General features: G+C 57.5%; 2 protein-coding genes across 4 annotated transcripts in view; one reads left to right on the forward strand and one right to left on the reverse strand.

Moving 5' to 3' along the window:
* COMMD2 (COMM domain containing 2) overlaps positions 1-2593 on the reverse strand; it is a 22705-nt gene extending 20112 nt beyond the window's left edge. Inside the window, exons 1-2 of one of the 3 annotated variants that reach the window (XM_078883086.1) lie at positions 2404-2593; positions 2049-2151 (exon numbers count right to left, since the gene is read on the reverse strand). The gene's annotated coding sequence lies outside the window, so the exon portion shown is untranslated. The remainder of the gene's footprint in view (positions 1-2048; positions 2152-2403) is intronic. The other 2 variants (XM_078883085.1, XM_078883083.1) reach the window with 2 other exon arrangements.
* A 1234-nt stretch (positions 2594-3827) lies between these two features.
* LOC144952527 (complement C1q tumor necrosis factor-related protein 1-like) lies at positions 3828-23270 on the forward strand. The gene is made up of 7 exons (XM_078882975.1): positions 3828-3908; positions 9148-9368; positions 10880-11009; positions 12583-12646; positions 13022-13077; positions 13667-13982; positions 20932-23270. The coding sequence occupies exons 2-7, from the start codon at positions 9158-9160 to the stop codon at positions 21037-21039; spliced, it is 885 nt and encodes a 294-aa protein (XP_078739101.1). The 5' UTR covers positions 3828-3908; positions 9148-9157; the 3' UTR covers positions 21040-23270.

Raw genomic sequence — 23270 nt, forward strand, 5'->3', positions numbered from 1 at the left:
GGTACGGGTATCGGGTACCCGATTGCGACCTCTGGGATGAAGCCACGTTGCAGGCGCGGGTGGGTTGATTCTAGGAACTTGAATTGTGAGAAGAGACAAGACGTTGGGAAATGAGTGACACACGGTGACTCACCAGTGACTCACGGCCTACCCGTACCCGGCCGTACCAGGGTCGCAAACGGGTAGCCGTACCCGGCCGGGTACGGGTAGCCGGGTATCGGGTAGGGTACGGGTATCGGGTACCCGGTTGCGACCTCTGACCGTGACCCACTGGGATCTTAGCACGCAACGGTGAAATGCGGTGTTTTTATTTACACGCTTTCATTTAACTCACTCACTCTGTTGTTGTTGTATTCTCAAATCTTGCAACTCAATTTCAACCGTATGCCCAACGTGGTATGGACTGCAAACTTCGTATAGGTGTGTCACACTGATGACAATACCATATTCTATATTCTTAGGTTGTTTCGGTAAAGTCACGTAGGTAAAAACATTAAAAAGAAGCAGTCTATTCTTAGTCTCAAGCCTCGCCTTACCGTATGAATAATAAGTATGCGGCCCTTGCCCCACCACCTTCTCCAACCATTGTATAAACGCAGTGGTAACTCCTGCAATCTCTCATTTACTTGATACAGCTGTCGTGGCTGTGACGGTTCCACCTGAAGACGGAAGCTTGTGTTGCCTCCGAAACGTCGTGATTTTTATTTTGTATTTTAATGTTTTTACCTACACGGTGACTTTACCGAAACAACCTAACAATATGAATCATTGCAGTCACGAAAGCTTCAAATCTAGAACCATATTCTATCATTAAAAATCAAAAACGAATATTTTTAAACATTTTACAGGCTTTATTTAACTCACTCTGTCTGTTGTTGTATCTTCAAATCTTGTAACTCGATTTTAACCCACTTCCCAACGTGGTATCGACTGCAAACTTTAAATGTTTGTAAAAGTTACAAGATACAATGACAGAGTGAGTTCAGTAGTAGTAGGTTTTTACCCTTTAAACTGGTACAAAACTGACACCTTGAAACAAGGCATCATGTTTGCAATAACCGCAACACAAGCAGTCAACATGCAAACAAAAAAGAAGAGCGAGTTCAATGAAAGCGTGTAAATAAAAAGCTCCCCCGTGTAGCCTCCAACAGACTGTAGGGGCAAGTGCTGTTAGCGAGCACCTCACACACAGACAAAGCTCCCCCGTGTAGCCTCCAACAGACTGTAGGGGCAAGTGCTGTTAGCGAGCACCTCACACACAGACAAAGCTCCCCCGTGTAGCCTCCAACAGACTGTAGGGGCAAGTGCTGTTAGCGAGCACCTCACACACAGACAAAGCTCCCCCGTGTAGCCTCCAACAGACTGTAGGGGCAAGTGCTGTTAGCGAGCACCTCACACACAGACAAAGCTCCCCCGCGTAGCCTCCAACAGACTGTAGGGGCAAGTGCTGTTAGCGAGCAGCTCAGACACAGACAAAGCTCCCCCGTGTAGCCTCTAACAGACAGTAGGGGCAAGTGCTGTTAGCGAACACCTCACACACAGACAAAGCTCCCCCGTGTAGCCTCCAACAGACTGTAGGGGCAAGTGCTGTTAGCGAGCACCTCACACACAGACAAAGCTCCCCCGCGTAGCCTCTAACAGACAGTAGGGGCAAGTGCTGTTAGTGGATAGCAGCTCAGACACAGACAAAGCTCCCCCGTGTAGCCTCTAACAAACAGTAGGGGCAAGTGCTGTTAGCGGGTAGCAGCTATGAGACACAGACAAAGCTCCCCCGTGTAGCCTCTAGCAGACAGCAGGGGCAAGTGCTGAGTGGGTAGCAGCTATGAGCCACAGACAAAGCTCCCCCGTGTAGCCTCTAGCAGACAGCAGGGGCAAGTGCTGAGTGGGTAGCAGCTATGAGCCACAGACAAAGCTCCCCCGTGTAGCCTCTAGCAGACAGCAGGGGCAAGTGCTGTGAGTGGGTAGCAGCTATGAGACACAGACAAAGCTCCCCCGTGTAGCCTCTAACAGGCTGTAGAGGCAAGTGCTGTCAGTAAGCGAGTAGCAGCAGCACCGTATGAAGGCTGCCAACACTGTGGGCACACGAGGGGGTAAGTGGGTGGCCAGCACCACGCCCGGCCGCCTTTGTCTCCCCACCAGTGGCGATGTTCACTGCACACACACAGACACACACACACAGACACACACACAGACACACACACACAGACACACAGTGACACACACAGTGACACACACAGACACACACAAACACACACACAGACACACACACACAGACAGACACACACACACAGACACATACAGACACACAGACACACACACACACACAGACACACACACAGACACACACACACAGACACACACACACAGACACACACACACAACACAACGCAACCGGGTTCTTACCGTTAGCTCCGAGTAAGTAATCGCTGTGTAAACAAAACAAAAACCACACACGCACGCAGGCGATAGGGTCGTTATAACAACAGTAATAGCTGCTGCTGCTGTTGTTGTCGTTTTATAATCGAATCAAATGAAATAACGGGGGAGATATTTTGAACTTTGACAGCTTTTGAGTCACTTCCGCCATCTGCGCCGGTCCAAACGGATATCCGGTTTGGTCTCCGTCACGTGGTCGCTGTCAATCTCCCCCCCAAACACCCCCCCCCCCCACTAGCCCCCATCACGTGGTGTCGATACCCCCCCCCCACATCCCCCACTAGCCCCGATCACGTGGTCTCTATACCCCCCCACATCCCCCACTAGCCCCCATCACGTGGTGTTGACCCCCCCCCCACATCCCCCACTAGCCCCGATCACGTGGTCTCTCTACCCCCCCCCCCACATCCCCCACTAGCCCCCATCACGTGGTGTTGACCCCCCCCACATCCCCCACTAGCCCCCATCACGTGGTGTTGACCCCCCCCACATCCCCCACTAGCCCCCATCACGTGGTCTCTATACCCCCCCCCCACATCCCCCACTAGCCCCCATCACGTGGTGTTGACCCCCCCCACATCCCCCACTAGCCCCCATCACGTGGTGTTGACCCCCCCCACATCCCCCACTAGCCCCCATCACGTGGTCTCTATACCCCCCCCCACATCCCCCACTAGCCCCCATCACGTGGTGTTGACCCCCCCCACATCCCCCACTAGCCCCCATCACGTGGTCTCTATACCCTCCCCCACATCCCCCACTAGCCCCCATCACGTGGTGTTGACCCCCCCCCCCACATCCCCCACTAGCCCCCATCACGTGGTGTCGATACCCCCCCCACATCCCCCACTAGCCCCCATCACGTGGTCTCTATACCCCCCCCACATCCCCCACTAGCCCCCATCACGTGGTGTCGATACCCCCCCCACATCCCCCACTAGCCCCCATCACGTGGTGTCGATACCCCCCCCCACATCCCCCACTAGCCCCCATCACGTGGTCTCTATACCCCCCCCCACATCCCCCACTAGCCCCCATCACGTGGTGTCGATACCCCCCCCCCACATTCCCCCCTAGCCCCCACCCAACCCCGCCCTCTTCATTGCCCCGCCCTCTTCATTGCCCCGCCCTCTTCATTGCCCCGCCCTCTTCATTGCCCCGCCCTCTTCATTGCCCCGCCCTCTTCATTGCCCCGCCCTCTTCATTGCCCCGCCCTCTTCATTGCCCCGCCCTCTTCATTGCCCCGCCCTCTTCATTGCCCCGCCCCCTTCATTGCCCCGCCCTCTTTCTTGCCCCGCCCCCTTGATTGCCCCGCCCCCTTGATTGCCCCGCCCCCCTTGATTGCCCCGCCCCCCTTGATTGCCCCGCCCCCCTTCACCGGAAGTGGAATCTACAACTTCCGGTCCGGGTGAGAATCTCTGAAGCGTTGCAGCCACGTCGGGTCCAAGACGTTCTCCTGTTGACAACACAAAGTGATGATTTATATACATTTATTATTACATATATACACTAGCATATACACACTATTATTACTATACACACGCGCAGTTATATATACACTATTATATATAAACACAACGGGACGAAATACGCAATCGTTACATAACTATATATTTTGCAATGTTGCATACACGTAACGACATATACACAGCAATGCATAACGTCACACACACGCAACGTCACACACACGCAACGTCACACACACGCAACGTCACACACACGCAACGTCACACACACGCAACGTCACACACACGCAACGTCACACACACGCAACGTCACACACACGCAACGTCACACACACGCAACGTCACACACACGCAACGTCACACACACACGAACTCTCCAACGTTACACACTTTGTGTGTACATCACGTGATGGCCCACGTAGCCGCGTCAACCCCTGGCGCTGCCAGCGTTCTGTTTGGTGGGGAAGCGGTGGTGCGGGCCACCCCTAGGTCGACTCAGCCTCAAACGAGTAACCAGTTGGCGGAGTTTTGTCGCGAGACGTCCCCCACTGGGGAGACAAAGGCGGCCGGGAGTGGTTGCTGACCCTCCCCGACATTCATAGGCTGCTGCTGCTGCTGCTACTAACAACAGCACTTGCCCTGACAGCCTTGTTAGAGGCTACACGGGTGATCTCTGCCTTTGTGTGTGCACGTGCATGTGTGTGTGTGCATGTGTGTGTGTGCATGTGTGTGTGTGCATGTGTGTGTGTGTGGTGTGCAGTTAAACATCGCCACTGGTGGGGAGACAAAGGCGGCCGGGCGTGGTGGTGGTGGTGCTGGTGGTGGTGGTGGTGCTGGTGGTGGTGCTGGTGGTGGTGGTGCTGGTGGTGGTGCTGGTGGTGGTGCTGGTGGTGGTGGTGCTGGTGGTGGTGCTGGTGGTGGTGCTGGTGGTGGTGCTGGTGGTGGTGCTGGTGGTGGTGGTGTGTGTCACGGTGCCGGTAGCCTTCATATCTCGCTGCTACTGCTACTCGCTACTAACAGCACTTGCCCCGACGGTCTGCAAAGGCTACACTAGGGCACCTTTGTCTTTGTGTGTACACGTGTGTGTGTGTGTGCATGTGTGCCGTGTAAACATCGCCACTGGTGGGGAGACAAAGGCGGTCGGGCGTGGTGCTGGTGGTGCTGGTGGTGGTGCTGGCCACCCATCCCCTCGTGTGCTACAAATCCACTGCTACTGCTGCTGCTACTTGGGGCAAATCCTGACAGCACTTGCCCCGACAGCTTCTTGAGGCTACGCCAGGGGTCGCAAACGCGTTTTGATTCCTTACCCGTACCCGTACCCGGCCGCACCAGGGTCGCAAACGGGTACCCGTACCCTGTCGTACCCGTACCCTACCCGTACCCGGCCGGGTACGGGTAGGGTACGGGTATCGGGTACCCGATTGCGACCTCTGGGATGAAGCCACGTTGCAGGCGCGGGTGGGTTGATTCTAGGAACTTGAATTGTGAGAAGAGACAAGACGTTGGGAAATGAGTGACAATCACGGTGACTCACCAGTGACTCACGGCCTACCCGTACCCGTACCCGGCCGCACCAGGGTCGCAAACGGGTACCCGTACCCGGCCGGGTACGGGTATCGGGTACCCGGTTGCGACCTCTGGGCTACGCGTGGCTCCACGGGGCTCCACGGAGCCGACACGTGGCCTCAGCGTGCACCCAGCCTGGCACGCGTTGTAATGCCACGTGGCAAGGCGACATCGCAAAGCGCGATAACTCTGCGCTCCGGATTGTATTTGGCACGGCCGTGAGCCGCTTTGGGAGACTTATGCAAGTCCACAAGCGGGGGTACACGTGGGTTTGATTATTTCCCCATCCATGCAAGGCCGTCATTATAATATATATTGGGGGGGGGCGGACACATCGCCCCCCCCCCTCCCCCCACAATATTCAAATATGCTAAAAATGCCACCCCCCCCCCCCGCCAATATATTGCTATAAAATAGAAACAAATAACTAATCGCTCAGACAGCTACAGGATTAGTGCGGCCTGGAAGCGTATTATATTAAATAAGACATTTCGATTGAAAGTTTTCGTGACTGCAGGGATTCATCTTCTTGGTTCTTTCGGTAAAGTCACGTAGAAGGGAAATAATAAAATAATAAAAATAAAACATAATAAAATAATTCTCACGACGTTTCGGCCAGTGATGGCTATGTAACACCTGTGTGTGTGACACTGTGTGTGTGTGAGTGTGTAACACTTTGTGTGTGACACTGTGTGTTGGAAACATTTAGGCTGGCCTGCCTACGATCCATCCTGGGTTTAACCTGCAGGCTGGATTGTGTGAGGAGCTCACAAATCCTTGAAAGATCTGGGCAAAGTCCCATCGTTGAGCTCCTCCGGCAGGCAAGGCTGCGTTGGCTGGGTCATGTAGCCCGCATGCCCAGCCACCGCATGCCTAAACAGCTTTTGTTCGGCCGGATCGAGGGGGCTAAACGGGCGCGGCACGGGCTAAAGAAGAGATGGAGCGATGTGGTACAGGAGGACGTGGAGCTGAGTGGACTTGCCGATGACTGGTACCAGCGGTGTCAAGATCGGCCTCAGTGGAGGAGGCTCGTGAAGGACGCTACTGGGCAGTTGGAGGCAGTCGCCCTCCAACAACAACGGAGGGCGGAGGAGCGACGCTCACAACAACGAGCGGAGCGCCGGGTGGCTAAAGCACAGCAAGTTGGCACAGTAGGGGGCACAGTAGGGGGCACAGGTGGTGCATCAGCCAGTCATCTCGGTCATCTCGGTCAGTCGACCCGTGGCACCTGCTGGGTCTGCCCCGTGACCTGCCAGCGGGCGTTCGACACTTCACGTGGCCTCAAGGTGGACTTGGCCTGGCACAAGCGTCATGGTGACGTCACCACCACTTAGTGGCGAATGGCGGTTGTTGTTGGTTGTTGTGTGTCACTGTGTGTGTGACTGTGTGTGACTGTGTGTGTGTCACTGTGTGTGTGTGACACTGTGTGTGAGTGTGTGTGACACTGTGTGTGTGTGACACTGTGTGTGTGACCTGTATGTGTGTGTGTGACACGCTGTGTGTGTGTGAGTGTCTGTGTGAGTGTGTGTAACACTGTGAGTGTGTGTGTGTGACACGCTGTGAGTGTGTGTAACACTGTGTGAGTGTGTGTGTGACACGCTGTGTGTGTAACACTGTGTGAGTGTGTGCGTAACACTGTGTGAGTGTGTGACACGCTGTGTGTGTAACACTGTGAGTTTGTGACACTGTGAGTGTGTGTGTGTCACTGTGTGTGACACTGTGTGTAACACTGTGTGTGAGTGTGTGTACACTGTGTGAGTGTGTGTGCACGCTGTGTCTGCATGACACCTGCCCCGTCTCGACAGGTGACCGCTCTCTGCGCTTTGCTCCGTTTCAAACGCGAGATCGCCGTTCGGTTTCAAACAAAAACAATAAAGCATGCTGCTACATAACAACAACATCGCCTGCCTCGGATTGTTCAATGCCACTCACTCTGCTGCGAAACTGCATCCCTCTGCGCATGGATTCTTGTGAATGGCTTGCTGATTCACGTTAGTGCCGTCACCTCCTACCCACGTGTACCCTCACCTACCCACGTGTACCCTCACCTACCCACGTGACCCTCACCTACCCACGTGACCCTCACCTACCCACGTGTACCCTCACATACCCACGTGTACCCTCACCTACCCACGTGACCCTCACATACCCAAGGTGTACCGCCACCTTCCGCAAGATCCTGCATGGACTGCCTTCGACTCTTATCACCTCCCTGCGTAGTCATCGTCAGGGTCGGGATCGAACCCACGACCTCCTGCGTACCAGGCGAGGTAGTCAACATCTCCTAGCCACCGTGATGATGATGATGAGAGGGAGAGAGAGAGACGCAGACTCCAAATGTCCAGGGGTCAAGGAATCGAACCCACGCCCCTCCTGTACATCAGGCGAGGTAGTCAACATCTAGCCACCGTGATGATGATGAGAGAGAGAGAGACGCAAACTCCAAATATGCAGCAGCAGGCGTCGTCAGGATCGGGATCGAACCCACGACCTCCTGCATACCAGACGAGGGAGTCAACATCTCCTAGCCACCGTGATGATGATGACAGACGCAGACTCCAAATCTACAGCAGGCGTCGTCAGGATCGGGATCGAACCCACGACCTCCTGTAGACCAGGCGAGGTAGTTAACATCCCCTGGCCACCGTGATGATGATGATGAGAGAGACGCAGACTCCAAATATACAGCAGCAGCAGGCGTCGTCAGGATCGGGATCGAACCCACGACCTCCTGCAGACCAGGCGAGGTAGTCAACATCTCCTGGCCACCGTGATGATGAGAGAAAAACGCAAACTCCAAATCTACAGCAGCAGGCGTCGTCAGGGTCGGGGTCATTATCAGAGTTGTGTTTTTTTTGGATTCCGAACGCAGGTATTGTGGTCAATGCAAACATGACTCCTTGTAAAAAAAGTTGTCAGTTTTGTTGCCAGATAGAAGGGTGAAAAAAACAATGATCATATTTCGCTACTGGCAAAGGAGGTTCCAATGGAGTGGTGCTACAGCAGAGGTCGCAACCGGGTACCCGATACCCGTACCCTACCCGATACCCGGCTGGCGTACCCGGCCGGGTACGGGTACCCGTTTGCGACCCTGGTGCGGCCGGGTACGGGTAGACCGTGAGTCACTGGTGAGTCATCGTTTGTCACTCATTTCCCAACGTCTTGTCTCTTCTCACAATTCAAGTTCCTAGAATCAACCCACCCGCGCCTGCAACATGGCTTCATCCCAGAGGTCGCAATCAGGTACCCGATACCCGTACCCTACCCGTACCCGGCCGGGTACGGGTACGACTGGGTACGGGTACCCATTTGTGACCCTGGTGCGGCCGGGTACGGGTAGACCGTGAGTCACTGGTGAGTCACCGTTTGTCACTCATTTCCCAACGTCTTGTCTCTTCTCACAATTCAAGTTACTAGAATCAACCCACCCGCGCCTGCAACATGACTTCATCCCAGAGGTCGCAATCAGGTACCCAATCAGGTACCCGATACCCGTACCCTACCCGGCCGGGGGTACGGGTAGGGTACGGGTACGGCCGGGTACGGGTACCCGTTTGCGACCTGGTGCAGCCGGGTACGGGTACGGGTAAGGAATCAAAACCCGTTTGCGACCTCTGTGCTACAGTTCAGAGTCACCAATGCATTTCTAACGACAAGGCCCTCTACCTCCCAACCCTAGGCCTAACAAAATGGCCACCCACCAAAGGCCTACCCCTTCCATGCTGCCGCCGCTGCTTCTCCTGCTGCTGCTGCCCTCCCTGAGCCTCGGCGTCGGGGGAGACGGCCCAGGCGAGCGTGGGGGGCCCGAGGAAGCGTCGGTGGTGTCCACGGGGCATTGCGTTCGCTGCTGTGGCTCCCGGACGCCGCCACCCATTCAACTCAACCTGGCCATCCTGAGGGGTAAAGTTACTGTGCGTGTGCGCGTGCAGGGGGCTGCCTCTACTTATGGACATTCGACTTAAGAACTTTCAGAGATACGAACAAAACCTGTGTCCCCCCCGCCGTGCGTCCGGTTTGCCTGTTCAGAACCGGAGGGCCGTAAGTTCAACCGCCCCGCGCAATCGATGGCGGTGGTGGTACCTACACCTACAGAACGTGAAGAACCAGCGGCATCTACGTCTACAGAACGTGAAGAACCAGCGGCATCTACATCTGCAGAACGTGAAGAACCAGTGACATCTACATCTGCAGAACAAGAAGAATTGGTGGCATCTACGTCTGCAGAACATGAAGAACCAGTGGCATCTACATCTGCAGAACCAGTGGCATCTACGTCTACAGAACGTGAAGAACCAGTGACATCTACATCTGCAGAACGTGAAGAATCAGTGGCATCTACATCTGCAGAACGTGAAGAACCAGTGGCATCTACGTCTACAGAACATGAAGAACCAGTGGAATCTGCATCTGCAGAACGTGAAGAACCAGTGGCATCTACATTTGCATAACGTGAAGAACCAGTGACATCTACATCTGCAGAACGTGAAGAACCAGTGACATCTACATCTGCAGAACGTGAAGAACCAGTGGCATCTGCAGAACGTGAAGAATCGGTGGCATCTACATCTGCAGAACGTGAAGAACAAGTGGCATCTACATCTGCAGAACGTGAAGAACCAGTGGCATCTACATCTGCAGAACGTGAAGAACCAGTGGCATCTACATCTGCAGAACGTGAAGAACCAGTGGCATCTACATCTGCAGAACGTGAAGAACGGGCGGGCGGGCGAGTGATTGGGTAATTGAGTGGATGGATGAAATGGGTGGAGGGGTGAGTTGTTGGGTGGATGAGTGAGTGGCTGGATGAGCGAGTGGGTGAGTAAGTGAGTGGATGAATGGGTGGATGAGTGGGTGGATGAATGGGTGGATGAATGGGTGGATCAGTGGGTGGATGGATGAGTGGGTGGGAGGATGAGTGAGTGGGTGGATGAGTGGGTGGATGAGTGGGTGGATGAGTGAGTGGGTAGATGAGTGGGTGGATGAGTGAGTGGGTAGATGAGTGGGTGGGTGGATGAGTGGGTGGATGAGTGGGTGGATGAGTGAGTGGGTAGATGAGTGGGTGGATGAGTGGGTGGATGAGTGGGTAGATGAGTGGGTGGATCAGTGGGTGGATGAGTGAGTGGGTGGATGAGTGAGTGGGTGGATGAGTGGGTGGATGGGTGAGTGGTTGGTTGGATTAGTGGGTGGATCAGTGGCTGGATGAGTGGGTGGATCAGTGGCTGGATGAGTGGGTGGATGAGTGAATGGGTGGATGAGTGAGTGGCTGTATGAGTGGGTGGGCAGTTGGTTTGGGTACCGCGTTGTAGCGTTAAGGTTAAGCGAGGGCTCGCCGTACTTCTCGTCGTCTTGGGGGTTGTACCGTACGACTCTAGGGCACCGGTGCCGTGTGTCTGTCCCGTTGCGTGCCACAGGCGACGTGGGCGAGAAGGGCAAGCACGGAGTGGGGGGTCGCAGAGGTCGCCCTGGCCGGACCGGGGTCAGGGGTCACATCGGAGCCAAGGGGAACCGCGGCGAGCCGGGGCCCCCCGGGATGCCCTGCAAGTGAGAGACCCCCAGCCACCCGTCCACTCGATCCTTCACTCAGCCACCCGTTCACTGACTCACTCGTTCACTCACCCACCCATTCACTGACTCACTCGTTCACTCACCCACCCGTTCACTGACTCACTCGTTCACTCACCCACCCGTTCACTGACTCAGCCACCCAGCAACTCGATCCTTCACTCAGCCACCCGTTCACTGACTCACTCGTTCACTCACCCACCCATTCACTGACTCACTCGTTCACTCACCCACCCGTTCACTGACTCACTCGTTCACTCACCCACCCGTTCACTGACTCACCCACCCAGCAGCTCGATCCTTCACTCAGCCACCCGTTCACTGACTCACTCGTTCACTCACCCACCCATTCACTGACTCACTCGTTCACTCACCCACCCGTTCACTGACTCACTCGTTCACTCACCCACCCGTTCACTGACTCACCCACCCAGCAGCTCGATCCTTCACTCAGCCACCCGTTCACTGACTCACTCGTTCACTCACCCACCCGTTCACTTACTCACTCGTTCACTCACCCACCCGTTCACTGACTCACTCGTTCACTCACCCACCCGTTCACTGACTCACTCGTTCACTCACCCACTCATTGACTGACTCACTCGTTCACTCACCCACCCATTGACTGACTCACTCGTTCACTCACCCACCCGTTGACCGACTCACTCGTTCACTCACCCACCCGTTCACTGACTCACTCGTTCACTCACCCACCCGTTCACTGACTCACCCACCCAGCAGCTCGATCCTTCACTCAGCCACCCGTTCACTGACTCACTCGTTCACTCACCCACCCATTCACTGACTCACTCGTTCACTCACCCACCCGTTCACTGACTCACTCGTTCACTCACCCACCCGTTCACTGACTCACTCGTTCACTCACCCACCCGTTCACTGACTCACTCGTTCACTCACCCACCCGTTCACTGACTCACTCGTTCACTCACCCACCCATTGACTGACTCACTCGTTCACTCACCCACCCGTTGACCGACTCACTCGTTCACTCACCCACCCGTTCACTGACTCACTCGTTCACTCACCCACCCGTTGACCGACTCACTCGTTCACTCACCCACCCATTGACTGACTCACTCGTTCACTCACCCACCCATTGACTGACTCACTCGTTCACTCACCCACCCGTTCACCCACCCGTTCACCCACCCACCCACCCACCCTCCCACCCATCCACCCGTCTACTCACCCACTCACCCACCCACCATTCACCAACTCACCCACTCACCCACCCATTCACCCACCCATCCGTCCACTCACCCACCCACCCACCCACCTGTCCACCCATCCACTCACCCACCCACCTGTCCACCCACCCACCCGTTCACTCACCTTCCTACTCACCCACCCACCCACCCGTTCACCCACTCACCCACCCTCCCACCCGTCCACTCACCTGTCCACTCACCCACCCGTCCACCCACCTGTCCACCCACCCACCCGTTCACCCTCCCACTCACCCTCCCACTCACCCACCCACCCACTCACCCTCCCACTCACTCACACCTCCACTCCACCTCACGCCCCCCAGGCCCCGCCACGCGGCCTTCTCGCTGGGACGACGCTCCCCGCTCCACTCGGCAAACGGCTCCGCCGCCCATCCACCCACTCACCCTCCCACTCACCCACTCACCCTCCCACTCACCCACTCACCCTCCCACTCACCCACTCACCCTCCCACTCATCCACCCACTCACCCTCCCACTCACCCTCCCACTCATCCACCCACCCACCCACTCAACCACCCTCCCACCCATCCACTCACCCACCCTCCCACCCATCCACTCACCCACCCATCCACCCGTCCACTCACCCACTCACCCACCCACCCATCCACCTGTCCACTCACCCGTCCACTCACCCGTCCACTCACCCACCCACTCACCCGCTCTCCCTCCCACTCACCCCCCCACTCACCCTCCCACTCACCCACTCACCCACCTCCCACTCCACCCCCCACTCCACCCCAGGCCCCGCCACGCGGCCTTCTCGCTGGGACGACGCTCCCCGCTCCACTCGGCAAACGGCTCCGCCGCCCATCCACCCACTCATCCACCCACTCACCCACCCACCCATCCACTCACCCACCCACCCATCCACTCACCCACCCACCCATCCACTCACCCACCCACCCATCCACTCACCCACCCACCCATCCACTCACCCACCCACCCATCCACTCACCCACCCACCCATCCACTCACCCATCCACCCACCCACCCACCCACTCACCCACTCACCCACCCACTCACCCACCCCCCACTCCACCCCCCACTCCACCCCAGGCCCCGCCACGCGGCCTTCTCGCTGGGACGACGCTCCCCGCTCCACTCGGCAAACGGCTCCGCCGCCCATCCACCCACTCACCCTCCCACCCATCCACCCACCCATCCACCCACTCACCCTCCCACTCACCCACTCATCCACCCACTCATCCACCCACTCACCCCCCACCCACCCACTCATCCACCCACTCATCCACCCACTCACCCACCCACCCATCCACTCACCCACCCACCCATCCACCCACCCATCCACTCACCCACCCACCCACCCACTCACCCACTCACCCACCCACTCACCCACCCCCCACTCCACCCCCCACTCCACCCCAGGCCCCGCCACGCGGCCTTCTCGCTGGGACGACGCTCCCCGCTCCACTCGGCAAACGGCTCCGCGGCGTCGCCACTGCCCTTCGACTCGGCGTCCATCGCGACCGGGGGCAGCGTCGACCTCGCCGCGGGCTCGTTCACGTGCGCAGAGGCTGGCGTCTACCACGTGACCCTCACGGTGCACACGTGGAACGCGCGCGAGACGTACGCGCACGTCATGCGGAACGGGAACCCCACCGCGGTTCTCTACGCCCAGCCCAGCGGGCGCAGCGTCATGCAGAGCCAGAGCTTGCTGCTGCCTTTGCAAGTGGGAGACAGGGTGAGTGGTGGGTGGGTGGTGGGTGAGTGAGTGGTGGGTGAGTGAGTGGTGGGTGAGTGAGTGGGTGGTGGGTGAGTGGTGGGTGGGTGAGTGGTGGGTGGGTGAGTGGTGGTGGTAGGCGCAGCGTCATGCAGAGCCAGAGCTTGCTGCTGCCTTTGCAAGTGGGAGACCGGGTGAGTGGTGGGTGGGTGGTGGGTGAGTGAGTGGTGGGTGAGTGAGTGGTGGGTGAGTGAGTGGGTGGTGGGTGAGTGGTGGGTGGGTGAGTGGTGGGTGGGTGAGTGGTGGTGGTAGGCGCAGCGTCATGCAGAGCCAGAGCTTGCTGCTGCCTTTGCAAGTGGGAGACCGGGTGAGTGGTGGGTGGGTGGTGGGTGAGTGAGTGGTGGGTGAGTGAGTGGTGGGTGAGTGAGTGGGTGGTGGGTGAGTGGTGGGTGGGTGAGTGGTGGGTGGGTGAGTGGTGGTGGTAGGCGCAGCGTCATGCAGAGCCAGAGCTTGCTGCTGCCTTTGCAAGTGGGAGACAGGGTGAGTGGTGGGTGGGTGGTGGGTGAGTGAGTGGTGGGTGAGTGAGTGGTGGGTGAGTGAGTGGGTGGTGGGTGAGTGGTGGGTGGGTGAGTGGTGGGTGGGTGAGTGGTGGTGGTAGGCGCAGCGTCATGCAGAGCCAGAGCTTGCTGCTGCCTTTGCAAGTGGGAGACCGGGTGAGTGGTGGGTGGGTGGTGGGTGAGTGAGTGGTGGGTGAGTGAGTGGTGGGTGAGTGAGTGGGTGGTGGGTGAGTGGTGGGTGGGTGAGTGGTGGGTGGGTGAGTGGTGGTGGTAGGCGCAGCGTCATGCAGAGCCAGAGCTTGCTGCTGCCTTTGCAAGTGGGAGACCGGGTGAGTGGTGGGTGGGTGGTGGGTGAGTGAGTGGTGGGTGAGTGAGTGGTGGGTGAGTGAGTGGGTGGTGGGTGAGTGGTGGGTGGGTGAGTGGTGGGTGGGTGAGTGGTGGTGGTAGGCGCAGCGTCATGCAGAGCCAGAGCTTGCTGCTGCCTTTGCAAGTGGGAGACCGGGTGAGTGGTGGGTGGGTGGTGGGTGAGTGAGTGGTGGGTGAGTGAGTGGTGGGTGAGTGAGTGGGTGGTGGGTGAGTGGTGGGTGGGTGAGTGGTGGGTGGGTGAGTGGTGGTGGTAGGCGCAGCGTCATGCAGAGCCAGAGTTTGCTGCTGCCTTTGCAAGTGGGAGACAGGGTGAGTGGTGGGTGGGTGGTGGGTGAGTGAGTGGTGGGTGGGTGAGTGGGTGGTGGGTGAGTGAGTGGGTGGTGGGTGAGTGGTGGGTGGGTGAGTGGTGGGTGGGTGAGTGGTGGTGGTAGGCGCAGCGTCATGCAGAGTCAGAGTTTGCTGCTGCCTTTGCAAGTGGGAGACCGGGTGAGTGGTGGGTGGGTGAGTGGGTGGTGGGTGGGTGAGTGGGTGAGTGGTGGGTGGGTGAGTGGTGGGTGGGTGAGTGGGTGGTGGGTGGGTGAGTGGGTGGTGGGTGGGTGAGTGGGTGAGTGGTGGGTGAGTGGTGAGTGGTGAGTGACTGGTGGGTGAGTGGTGGGTGAGGGAGTAGTAGTGGGTGAGTGGTGGGTGGGTGAGTGAGTGGTGGTTGGTGAGTGGTGGGTGGGTGAGTGAGTGGTGGGTGAGTGGTGGGTGGGTGAGTGGGTGGTGGGTGGGTGAGTGGTGGGTGAGTGGTGAGTGGTGAGTGGGTGGTGGGTGGGTGAGTGGGTGGTGGGTGGGTGAGTGGTGGGTGAGTGGTGAGTGGTGAGTGGGTGGTGGGTGGGTGAGTGGTGGGTGAGTGGTGAGTGGTGAGTGACTGGTGGGTGAGTGGTGGGTGAGGGAGTAGTAGTGGGTGAGTGGTGGGTGAGTGAGTGGTGGTTGGTGAGTGGTGGGTGGGTGAGTGAGTGGTGGGTGAGTGGTGGGTGAGTGGTGAGTGAGTGGTGGGTGAGTGGTGGGTGAGGGAGTAGTAGTGGGTGAGTGGTGGGTGGGTGAGTGAGTGGTGGTTGGTGAGTGGTGGGTGGGTGAGTGAGTGGTGGGTGAGTGGTGGGTGAGTGGTGAGTGACTGGTGGGTGAGTGGTGGGTGAGGGAGTAGTAGTGGGTGAGTGGTGGGTGGGTGAGTGAGTGGTGGTTGGTGAGTGGTGGGTGGGTGAGTGAGTGGTGGGTGAGTGGTGGGTGAGTGGTGAGTGAGTGGTGGGTGAGTGGTGGGTGAGGGAGTAGTAGTGGGTGAGTGGTGGGTGAGTGGTGAGTGGTACTGGTGTGTATGCGCACGTGTTGCTCACACTGTGTGTGTACGTGCGGTGTGTGTGTACGTGCGGTGTGTACGTGCGGTGTGTGTGTGTACGTGCGGTGTGTGTGTACGTGCGGTGTGTGTGTACGTGCGGTGTGTGTGTACGTGCGGTGTGTGTGTGTACGTGCGGTGTGTGTGTACGTGCGGTGTGTGTGTGTACGTGCGGTGTGTGTGTACGTGCGGTGTGTGTGTACGTGCGGTGTGTGTGTGTACGTGCGGTGTGTGTGTACGTGCGGTGTGTGTGTGTACGTGCGGTGTGTGTGTACGTGCGGTGTGTGTGTACGTGCGGTGTGTGTGTACGTGCGGTGTGTGTGTGTACGTGCGGTGTGTGTGTACGTGCGGTGTGTGTGTGTACGTGCGGTGTGTGTGTACGTGCGGTGTGTGTGTACGTGTGGTGCGTGTACGTGCGGTGTGTGTGTGTACGTGCGGTGTGTGTGTGTACGTGCGGTGTGTGTGTGTACGTGTGGTGTGTGTGTGTACGTGCGGTGTGTGTGTGTACGTGTGGTGCGTGTACGTGCGGTGTGTGTGTGTACGTGCGGTGTGTGTGTACGTGCGGTGTGTGTGTACGTGCGGTGTGTGTGTACGTGCGGTGTGTGTGTACGTGCGGTGTGTGTGTGTACGTGTGGTGCGTGTGTACGTGTGGTGTGTGTGTACGTGCGGTGCGTGTGTACGTGCGGTGTGTGTGTACGTGCGGTGTGTGTGTACGTGCGGTGTGTGTACGTGTGGTGTGTGTGTACGTGCGGTGCGTGTGTACGTGTGGTGCGTGTGTACGTGCGGTGCGTGTGTACGTGTGGTGCGTGTGTACGTGCGGTGCGTGTGTACGTGTGGTGCGTGTGTACGTGTGGTGCGTGTGTACGTGCGGTGCGTGTGTACGTGCGGTGTGTGTGTACGTGCGGTGTGTGTGTACGTGCGGTGTGTGTGTACGTGCGGTGCGTGTGTACGTGCGGTGTGTGTGTACGTGCGGTGCGTGTGTACGTGTGGTGCGTGTGTACGTGCGGTGCGTGTGTACGTGTGGTGCGTGTGTACGTGTGGTGTGTGTGTACGTGCGGTGCGTGTGTACGTGCGGTGTGTGTGTACGTGCGGTGTGTGTGTACGTGCGGTGTGTGTACGTGCGGTGTGTGTGTACGTGCGGTGTGTGTACGTGTGGTGTGTGTGTACGTGTGGTGCGTGTGTACGTGTGGTGCGTGTGTACGTGCGGTGCGTGTGTACGTGTGGTGCGTGTGTACGTGTGGTGTGTGTGTACGTGCGGTGCGTGTGTACGTGCGGTGCGTGTGTACGTGCGGTGTGTGTGTACGTGCGGTGCGTGTGTACGTGCGGTGTGTGTGTACGTGCGGTGTGTGTGTACGTGCGGTGTGTGTGTGTACGTGCGGTGTGTGTGTACGTGCGGTGCGTGTGTACGTGCGGTGTGTGTGTACGTGTGGTGCGTGTGTACGTGTGGTGTGTGTGTACGTGCGGTGCGTGTGTACGTGCGGTGTGTGTGTACGTGCGGTGTGTGTGTACGTGTGGTGCGTGTGTACGTGTGGTGTGTGTGTACGTGTGGTGCGTGTGTACGTGCGGTGTGTGTGTACGTGCGGTGTGTGTGTACGTGCGGTGTGTGTGTACGTGTGGTGCGTGTGTACGTGCGGTGTGTGTGTACGTGTGGTGTGTGTGTACGTGTGGTGTGTGTGTACGTGCGGTGTGTGTGTACGTGTGGTGTGTGTGTACGTGCGGTGTGTGTGTACGTGTGGTGTGTGTGTACGTGCGGTGTGTGTGTACGTGTGGTGCGTGTGTACGTGCGGTGTGTGTGTACGTGTGGTGTGTGTGTACGTGCGGTGTGTGTGTACGTGTGGTGTGTGTGTACGTGCGGTGTGTGTGTACGTGCGGTGTGTGTGTACGTGTGGTGTGTGTACGTGCGGTGTGTGTGTACGTGTGGTGCGTGTGTACGTGCGGTGTGTGTGTGTACGTGCGGTGTGTGTACGTGCGGTGTGTGTGTACGTGTGTGTGTGTGTGTACGTGCGGTGTGTGTGTACGTGCGGTGTGTGTGTACGTGCGGTGTGTGTGTGTACGTGTGGTGCGTGTGTACGTGCGGTGTGTGTGTACGTGCGGTGTGTGTGTGTACGTGTGGTGCGTGTGTACGTGCGGTGTGTGTGTACGTGCGGTGTGTGTGTGTACGTGTGGTGTGTGTGTACGTGTGGTGCGTGTGTACGTGCGGTGTGTGTGTACGTGCGGTGCGTGTGTACGTGCGGTGTGTGTGTACGTGCGGTGTGTGTGTACGTGTGGTGCGTGTGTACGTGCGGTGTGTGTGTACGTGCGGTGCGTGTGTACGTGCGGTGTGTGTGTACGTGCGGTGTGTGTGTACGTGTGGTGCGTGTGTACGTGCGGTGTGTGTGTACGTGCGGTGTGTGTACGTGCGGTGTGTGTGTACGTGCGGTGTGTGTGTGTACGTGCGGTGTGTGTACGTGTGGTGTGTGTACGTGTGGTGTGTGTGTGTACGTGCGGTGTGTGTACACGTGCGGTGTGTACGTGTGGTGTGTGTACGTGCGGTGTGTACGTGTGGTGCGTGTGTACGTGCGGTGTGTGTGTACGTGCGGTGTGTGTGTACGTGCGGTGTGTACGTGCGGTGTGTACGTGTGGTGCGTGTGTACGTGCGGTGTGTGTGTACGTGCGGTGTGTGTGTACGTGCGGTGTGTGTGTGTACGTGCGGTGTGTGTGTGTACGTGCGGTGTGTGTGTACGTGCGGTGTGTACGTGCGGTGTGTGTGTACGTGTGGTGCGTGTGTACGTGCGGTGTGTGTGTACGTGCGGTGTGTGTGTACGTGCGGTGTGTGTGTACGTGCGGTGTGTACGTGCGGTGTGTGTGTACGTGCGGTGTGTACGTGCGGTGTGTGTGTACGTGCGGTGTGTGTGTACGTGCGGTGTGTGTGTACGTGCGGTGTGTACGTGTGGTGCGTGTGTACGTGCGGTGTGTGTGTACGTGCGGTGTGTACGTGCGGTGTGTGTGTGTACGTGCAGTGTGTGTGTACGTGCGGTGTGTACGTGTGGTGCGTGTGTACGTGCGGTGTGTGTGTACGTGCGGTGTGTACGTGCGGTGTGTGTGTGTACGTGTGGTGCGTGTGTACGTGCGGTGTGTGTGTACGTGCGGTGTGTGTGTACGTGCGGTGTGTGTGTACGTGCGGTGTGTGTGTACGTGTGGTGCGTGTGTACGTGCGGTGTGTGTGTACGTGCGGTGTGTGTGTACGTGCGGTGTGTGTGTACGTGCGGTGTGTGTGTACGTGCGGTGTGTGTGTACGTGTGGTGCGTGTGTACGTGCGGTGTGTGTGTACGTGCGGTGTGTGTGTACGTGCGGTGTGTGTGTACGTGTGGTGCGTGTGTACGTGCGGTGTGTGTGTGTACGTGTGGTGCGTGTGTACGTGCGGTGTGTGTGTACGTGTGGTGTGTGTGTACGTGCGGTGTGTGTGTGTACGTGCGGTGTGTGTGTACGTGTGGTGTGTGTGTGTACGTGCGGTGTGTGTGTACGTGCGGTGTGTGTGTACGTGCGGTGTGTGTGTACGTGCGGTGTGTGTACGTGCGGTGTGTGTGTGTACGTGCGGTGTGTGTGTACGTGCGGTGTGTACGTGCGGTGTGTGTGTGTACGTGCGGTGTGTGTGTACGTGCGGTGTGTGTGTACGTGCGGTGTGTGTGTACGTGCGGTGTGTGTGTACGTGCGGTGTGTGTGTACGTGTGGTGTGTGTGTACGTGCGGTGTGTGTGTACGTGCGGTGTGTACGTGTGGTGCGTGTGTACGTGTGGTGTGTGTGTACGTGCGGTGTGTGCGTGTACGTGCGGTGTGTGTGTACGTGCGGTGTGTGTGTACGTGCGGTGTGTGTGTACGTGCGGTGTGTGTGTACGTGCGGTGTGTGTGTACGTGTGGTGTGTGTGTACGTGCGGTGTGTGTGTACGTGCGGTGTGTGTGTACGTGTGGTGTGTGTGTACGTGCGGTGTGTACGTGTGGTGCGTGTGTACGTGTGGTGTGTGTGTACGTGCGGTGTGTGTGTACGTGCGGTGTGTGTGTGTACGTGCGGTGTGTGTACGTGCGGTGTGTACGTGCGGTGTGTGTGTACGTGTGGTGTGTGTGTACGTGCGGTGTGTACGTGCGGTGTGTGTACGTGTGGTGTGTGTACGTGTGGTGTGTGTGTGTACGTGCGGTGTGTGTACACGTGCGGTGTGTACGTGTGGTGTGTGTACGTGCGGTGTGTACGTGCGGTGTGTGTGTACGTGCGGTGTGTGTGTACGTGCGGTGTGTGTGTACGTGTGGTGTGTGTGTACGTGCGGTGTGTGTGTACGGTGTGTGTGTACGGTGTGTGTGTACGTGGTGTGTGTGTACGTGGTGTGTGTGTACGTGCTGTGTGTGTACGTGCGGTGTGTGTGTACGGTGTGTGTGTGTACGTGCGGTGTGTGTGTGTACGTGCGGTGTGTGTACGTGCGGTGTGTGTGTACGGTGTGTGTGTACGGTGTGTGTGTACGTGGTGTGTGTGTACGTGCTGTGTGTGTACGTGGTGTGTGTGTGTGTACATGGTGTGTGTGAACGTGGTGTGTGTGTGTGTACATGGTGTGTGTGTGTACGTGTGGTGTGTGTGTGTGTACATGGTGTGTGTGTACGTGTGGTGTGTGTGTGTGTACGTGCGGTTTGTGTGCCCACGTGTTCCACAGCTCTGGGTGAGACTTCACGATGGCGACCGACCGAACGCGATATTTGGCGACGATTCGGACCTCTACATCACCTTCAACGGACACATGGTGCAGCCGCTACCGTCATAGACACACACACACCACGTGACACACACACACCACGTGACACACACACACCACGTGACACACTCACACCACGTGACACACACACACCACGTGACACACACACGCCACGTGACACACACACGCCACGTGACACACACACGCCACGTGACACACACACGCCACGTGACACACACACACGTCACGTGACACACGTCACGCACACACGTCACGCACACACGTCATGCACACACGTCATGCACACACACACCACGTGACACACACGTCATGCACACACACACCACGTGACACACACACACACCACGTGACACACACGTCATGCACACACACACCACGTGACACACACGCGCCACGTGACACACACGCGCCACGTGACACACACGCGCCACGTGACACACACACACGTCACGTGACACACGTCATGCACACACACACCACGTGACACACACACACACCACGTGACACACACGTCATGCACACACACACCACGTGACACACACGCGCCACGTGACACACACACACACCACGTGACACACACGTCATGCACACACACACCACGTGACACACACGCGCCACGTGACACACACGCGCCACGTGACACACACGCGCCACGTGACACACACGCGCCACGTGACACACACACACGCCACGTGACACACACACACGTCACGTGACACACGTCACGCACACACGTCATGCACACACGTCATGCACACACACACCACGTGACACACACGCGCCACGTGACACACACACACACCACGTGACACACACGTCATGCACACACACACCACGTGACACACACGCGCCACGTGACACACACCACGTGACACACACACACACCACGTGACACACACACACACCACGTGACAACAACAACAACACACGCCATACGCATCCCGGTAAACCCCTGAGGCCCCACTGCGTTTCCCGACAGGAAAAAAAAATGAAGGGACGCACGAAAAAAATCCGCGGCCGTCCAACGGGAAAGAAATATATTAATCAGCTCAACAAAGCATCAACAACAACCAACAACAACAACCAACAACAACCAGTGAGGCGTGGTGGAACAGTCGGAGCGCGTTGTTGACATCCCATGTCTCCTGGCGCGTTCCGCTGAGCCGAGCGACGCGGCACTCGCAAAGCCTCAAACCGCCAGCGGTGGCCCTCTCTCTCTCATCATCATCATCACGGTGGCTGGGAGATGTTGACTACCTCGCCTGGTACACAGGAGGTCGTGAGTTCCATCCCGACCCTGACAACGCCTGCTGCTGCTGCTGTAGATTTGGAGTTTGCGTCTCTCATCGTCATCATCAGTGGCTAGGAGATGTTGACTACCTCGCCTGGTACGCAGGAGGTCGTGGGTTCCATCCCGACCCTGACAATGCCTGCTGTACAAGTGGAGTCTGCGTCTCTCTCATCATCACGGTGGCTAGGAGATGTTGACTACCTCGCCTGGTGCACAGGAGGTCGTGGGTTCCATCCCGACAACGCCTGCTGCTGTAGATTTGGAGTTTGCGTCTTTCTCTCATCATCATCACGGTGGCTAGATGTTAACTACCTCGCCTGGTGTACAGGAGGTCGTGGGTTCGATCCCGACCCTGACGACGCCTGCTGCTGCTGTGTATTTGGAGTTTGCGTGTCTCTCTCCCCGTGGTCGCGTGGATTTTTCTCGGGGTCCTCCGGTTTTTCCCCTCCACGCTTAGAATCGACGACGTCACCACGCGGTTTCCGAGTATTTGACGTCCGCTGCTACAAATGCCCACGTGATGATGATGGTGATGATGATGGTGGTGATGATGGTGGTGATGGTGGTGATGATGATGGTGGTGATGATGGTGGTGATGGTGGTGATGGTGGTGATGATGGTGATGATGGTGGTGATGATGATGATGATGGTGGTGATGATGATGATGGTGGTGATGATGGTGGTGGTGATGATGATGATGGTGGTGATGATGATGGTGGTGATGATGGTGGTGATGATGGTGAGGTTGGTGATGATGATGGTGATGATGATGGTGATGATGGTGGTGATAGTGGTGATGATGATGGTGATGATGGTGATGATGGTGATGATAGTGATGATGGTGATGATGATGATGGTGGTGATGATGAAGCCACTTGGTTGCGCTGCAATCATACGTGGCGGCCTGGGTTCGCTTCTGACAGAGACAGCTACTCACACAGCCGCTCAGCGGGGCCAATTACACCACCTGCTCAAATAAAAACACGTA

This window comes from Lampetra fluviatilis, chromosome 68 (assembly GCF_964198595.1).
Source record: "Lampetra fluviatilis chromosome 68, kcLamFluv1.1, whole genome shotgun sequence".
Lineage (NCBI taxonomy): Eukaryota > Metazoa > Chordata > Hyperoartia > Petromyzontiformes > Petromyzontidae > Lampetra > Lampetra fluviatilis.

What these genes read in the sequence shown, in the direction of transcription:
- LOC144952527 (XM_078882975.1), top strand. Translation starts at nt 9,158, where the DNA reads ATGGCCACCCACCAAAGGCCTACCCCTTCCATGCTGCCGCCGCTGCTT. An exon ending in CCCCCCGGGATGCCCTGCAA is followed by an intron (nt 11,010 to 12,582) that starts GTGAGAGACCCC and finishes CACGCCCCCCAG; the next exon opens with GCCCCGCCACGCGGCCTTCT. An exon ending in ACTCGGCAAACGGCTCCGCC is followed by an intron (nt 12,647 to 13,021) that starts GCCCATCCACCC and finishes ACTCCACCCCAG; the next exon opens with GCCCCGCCACGCGGCCTTCT.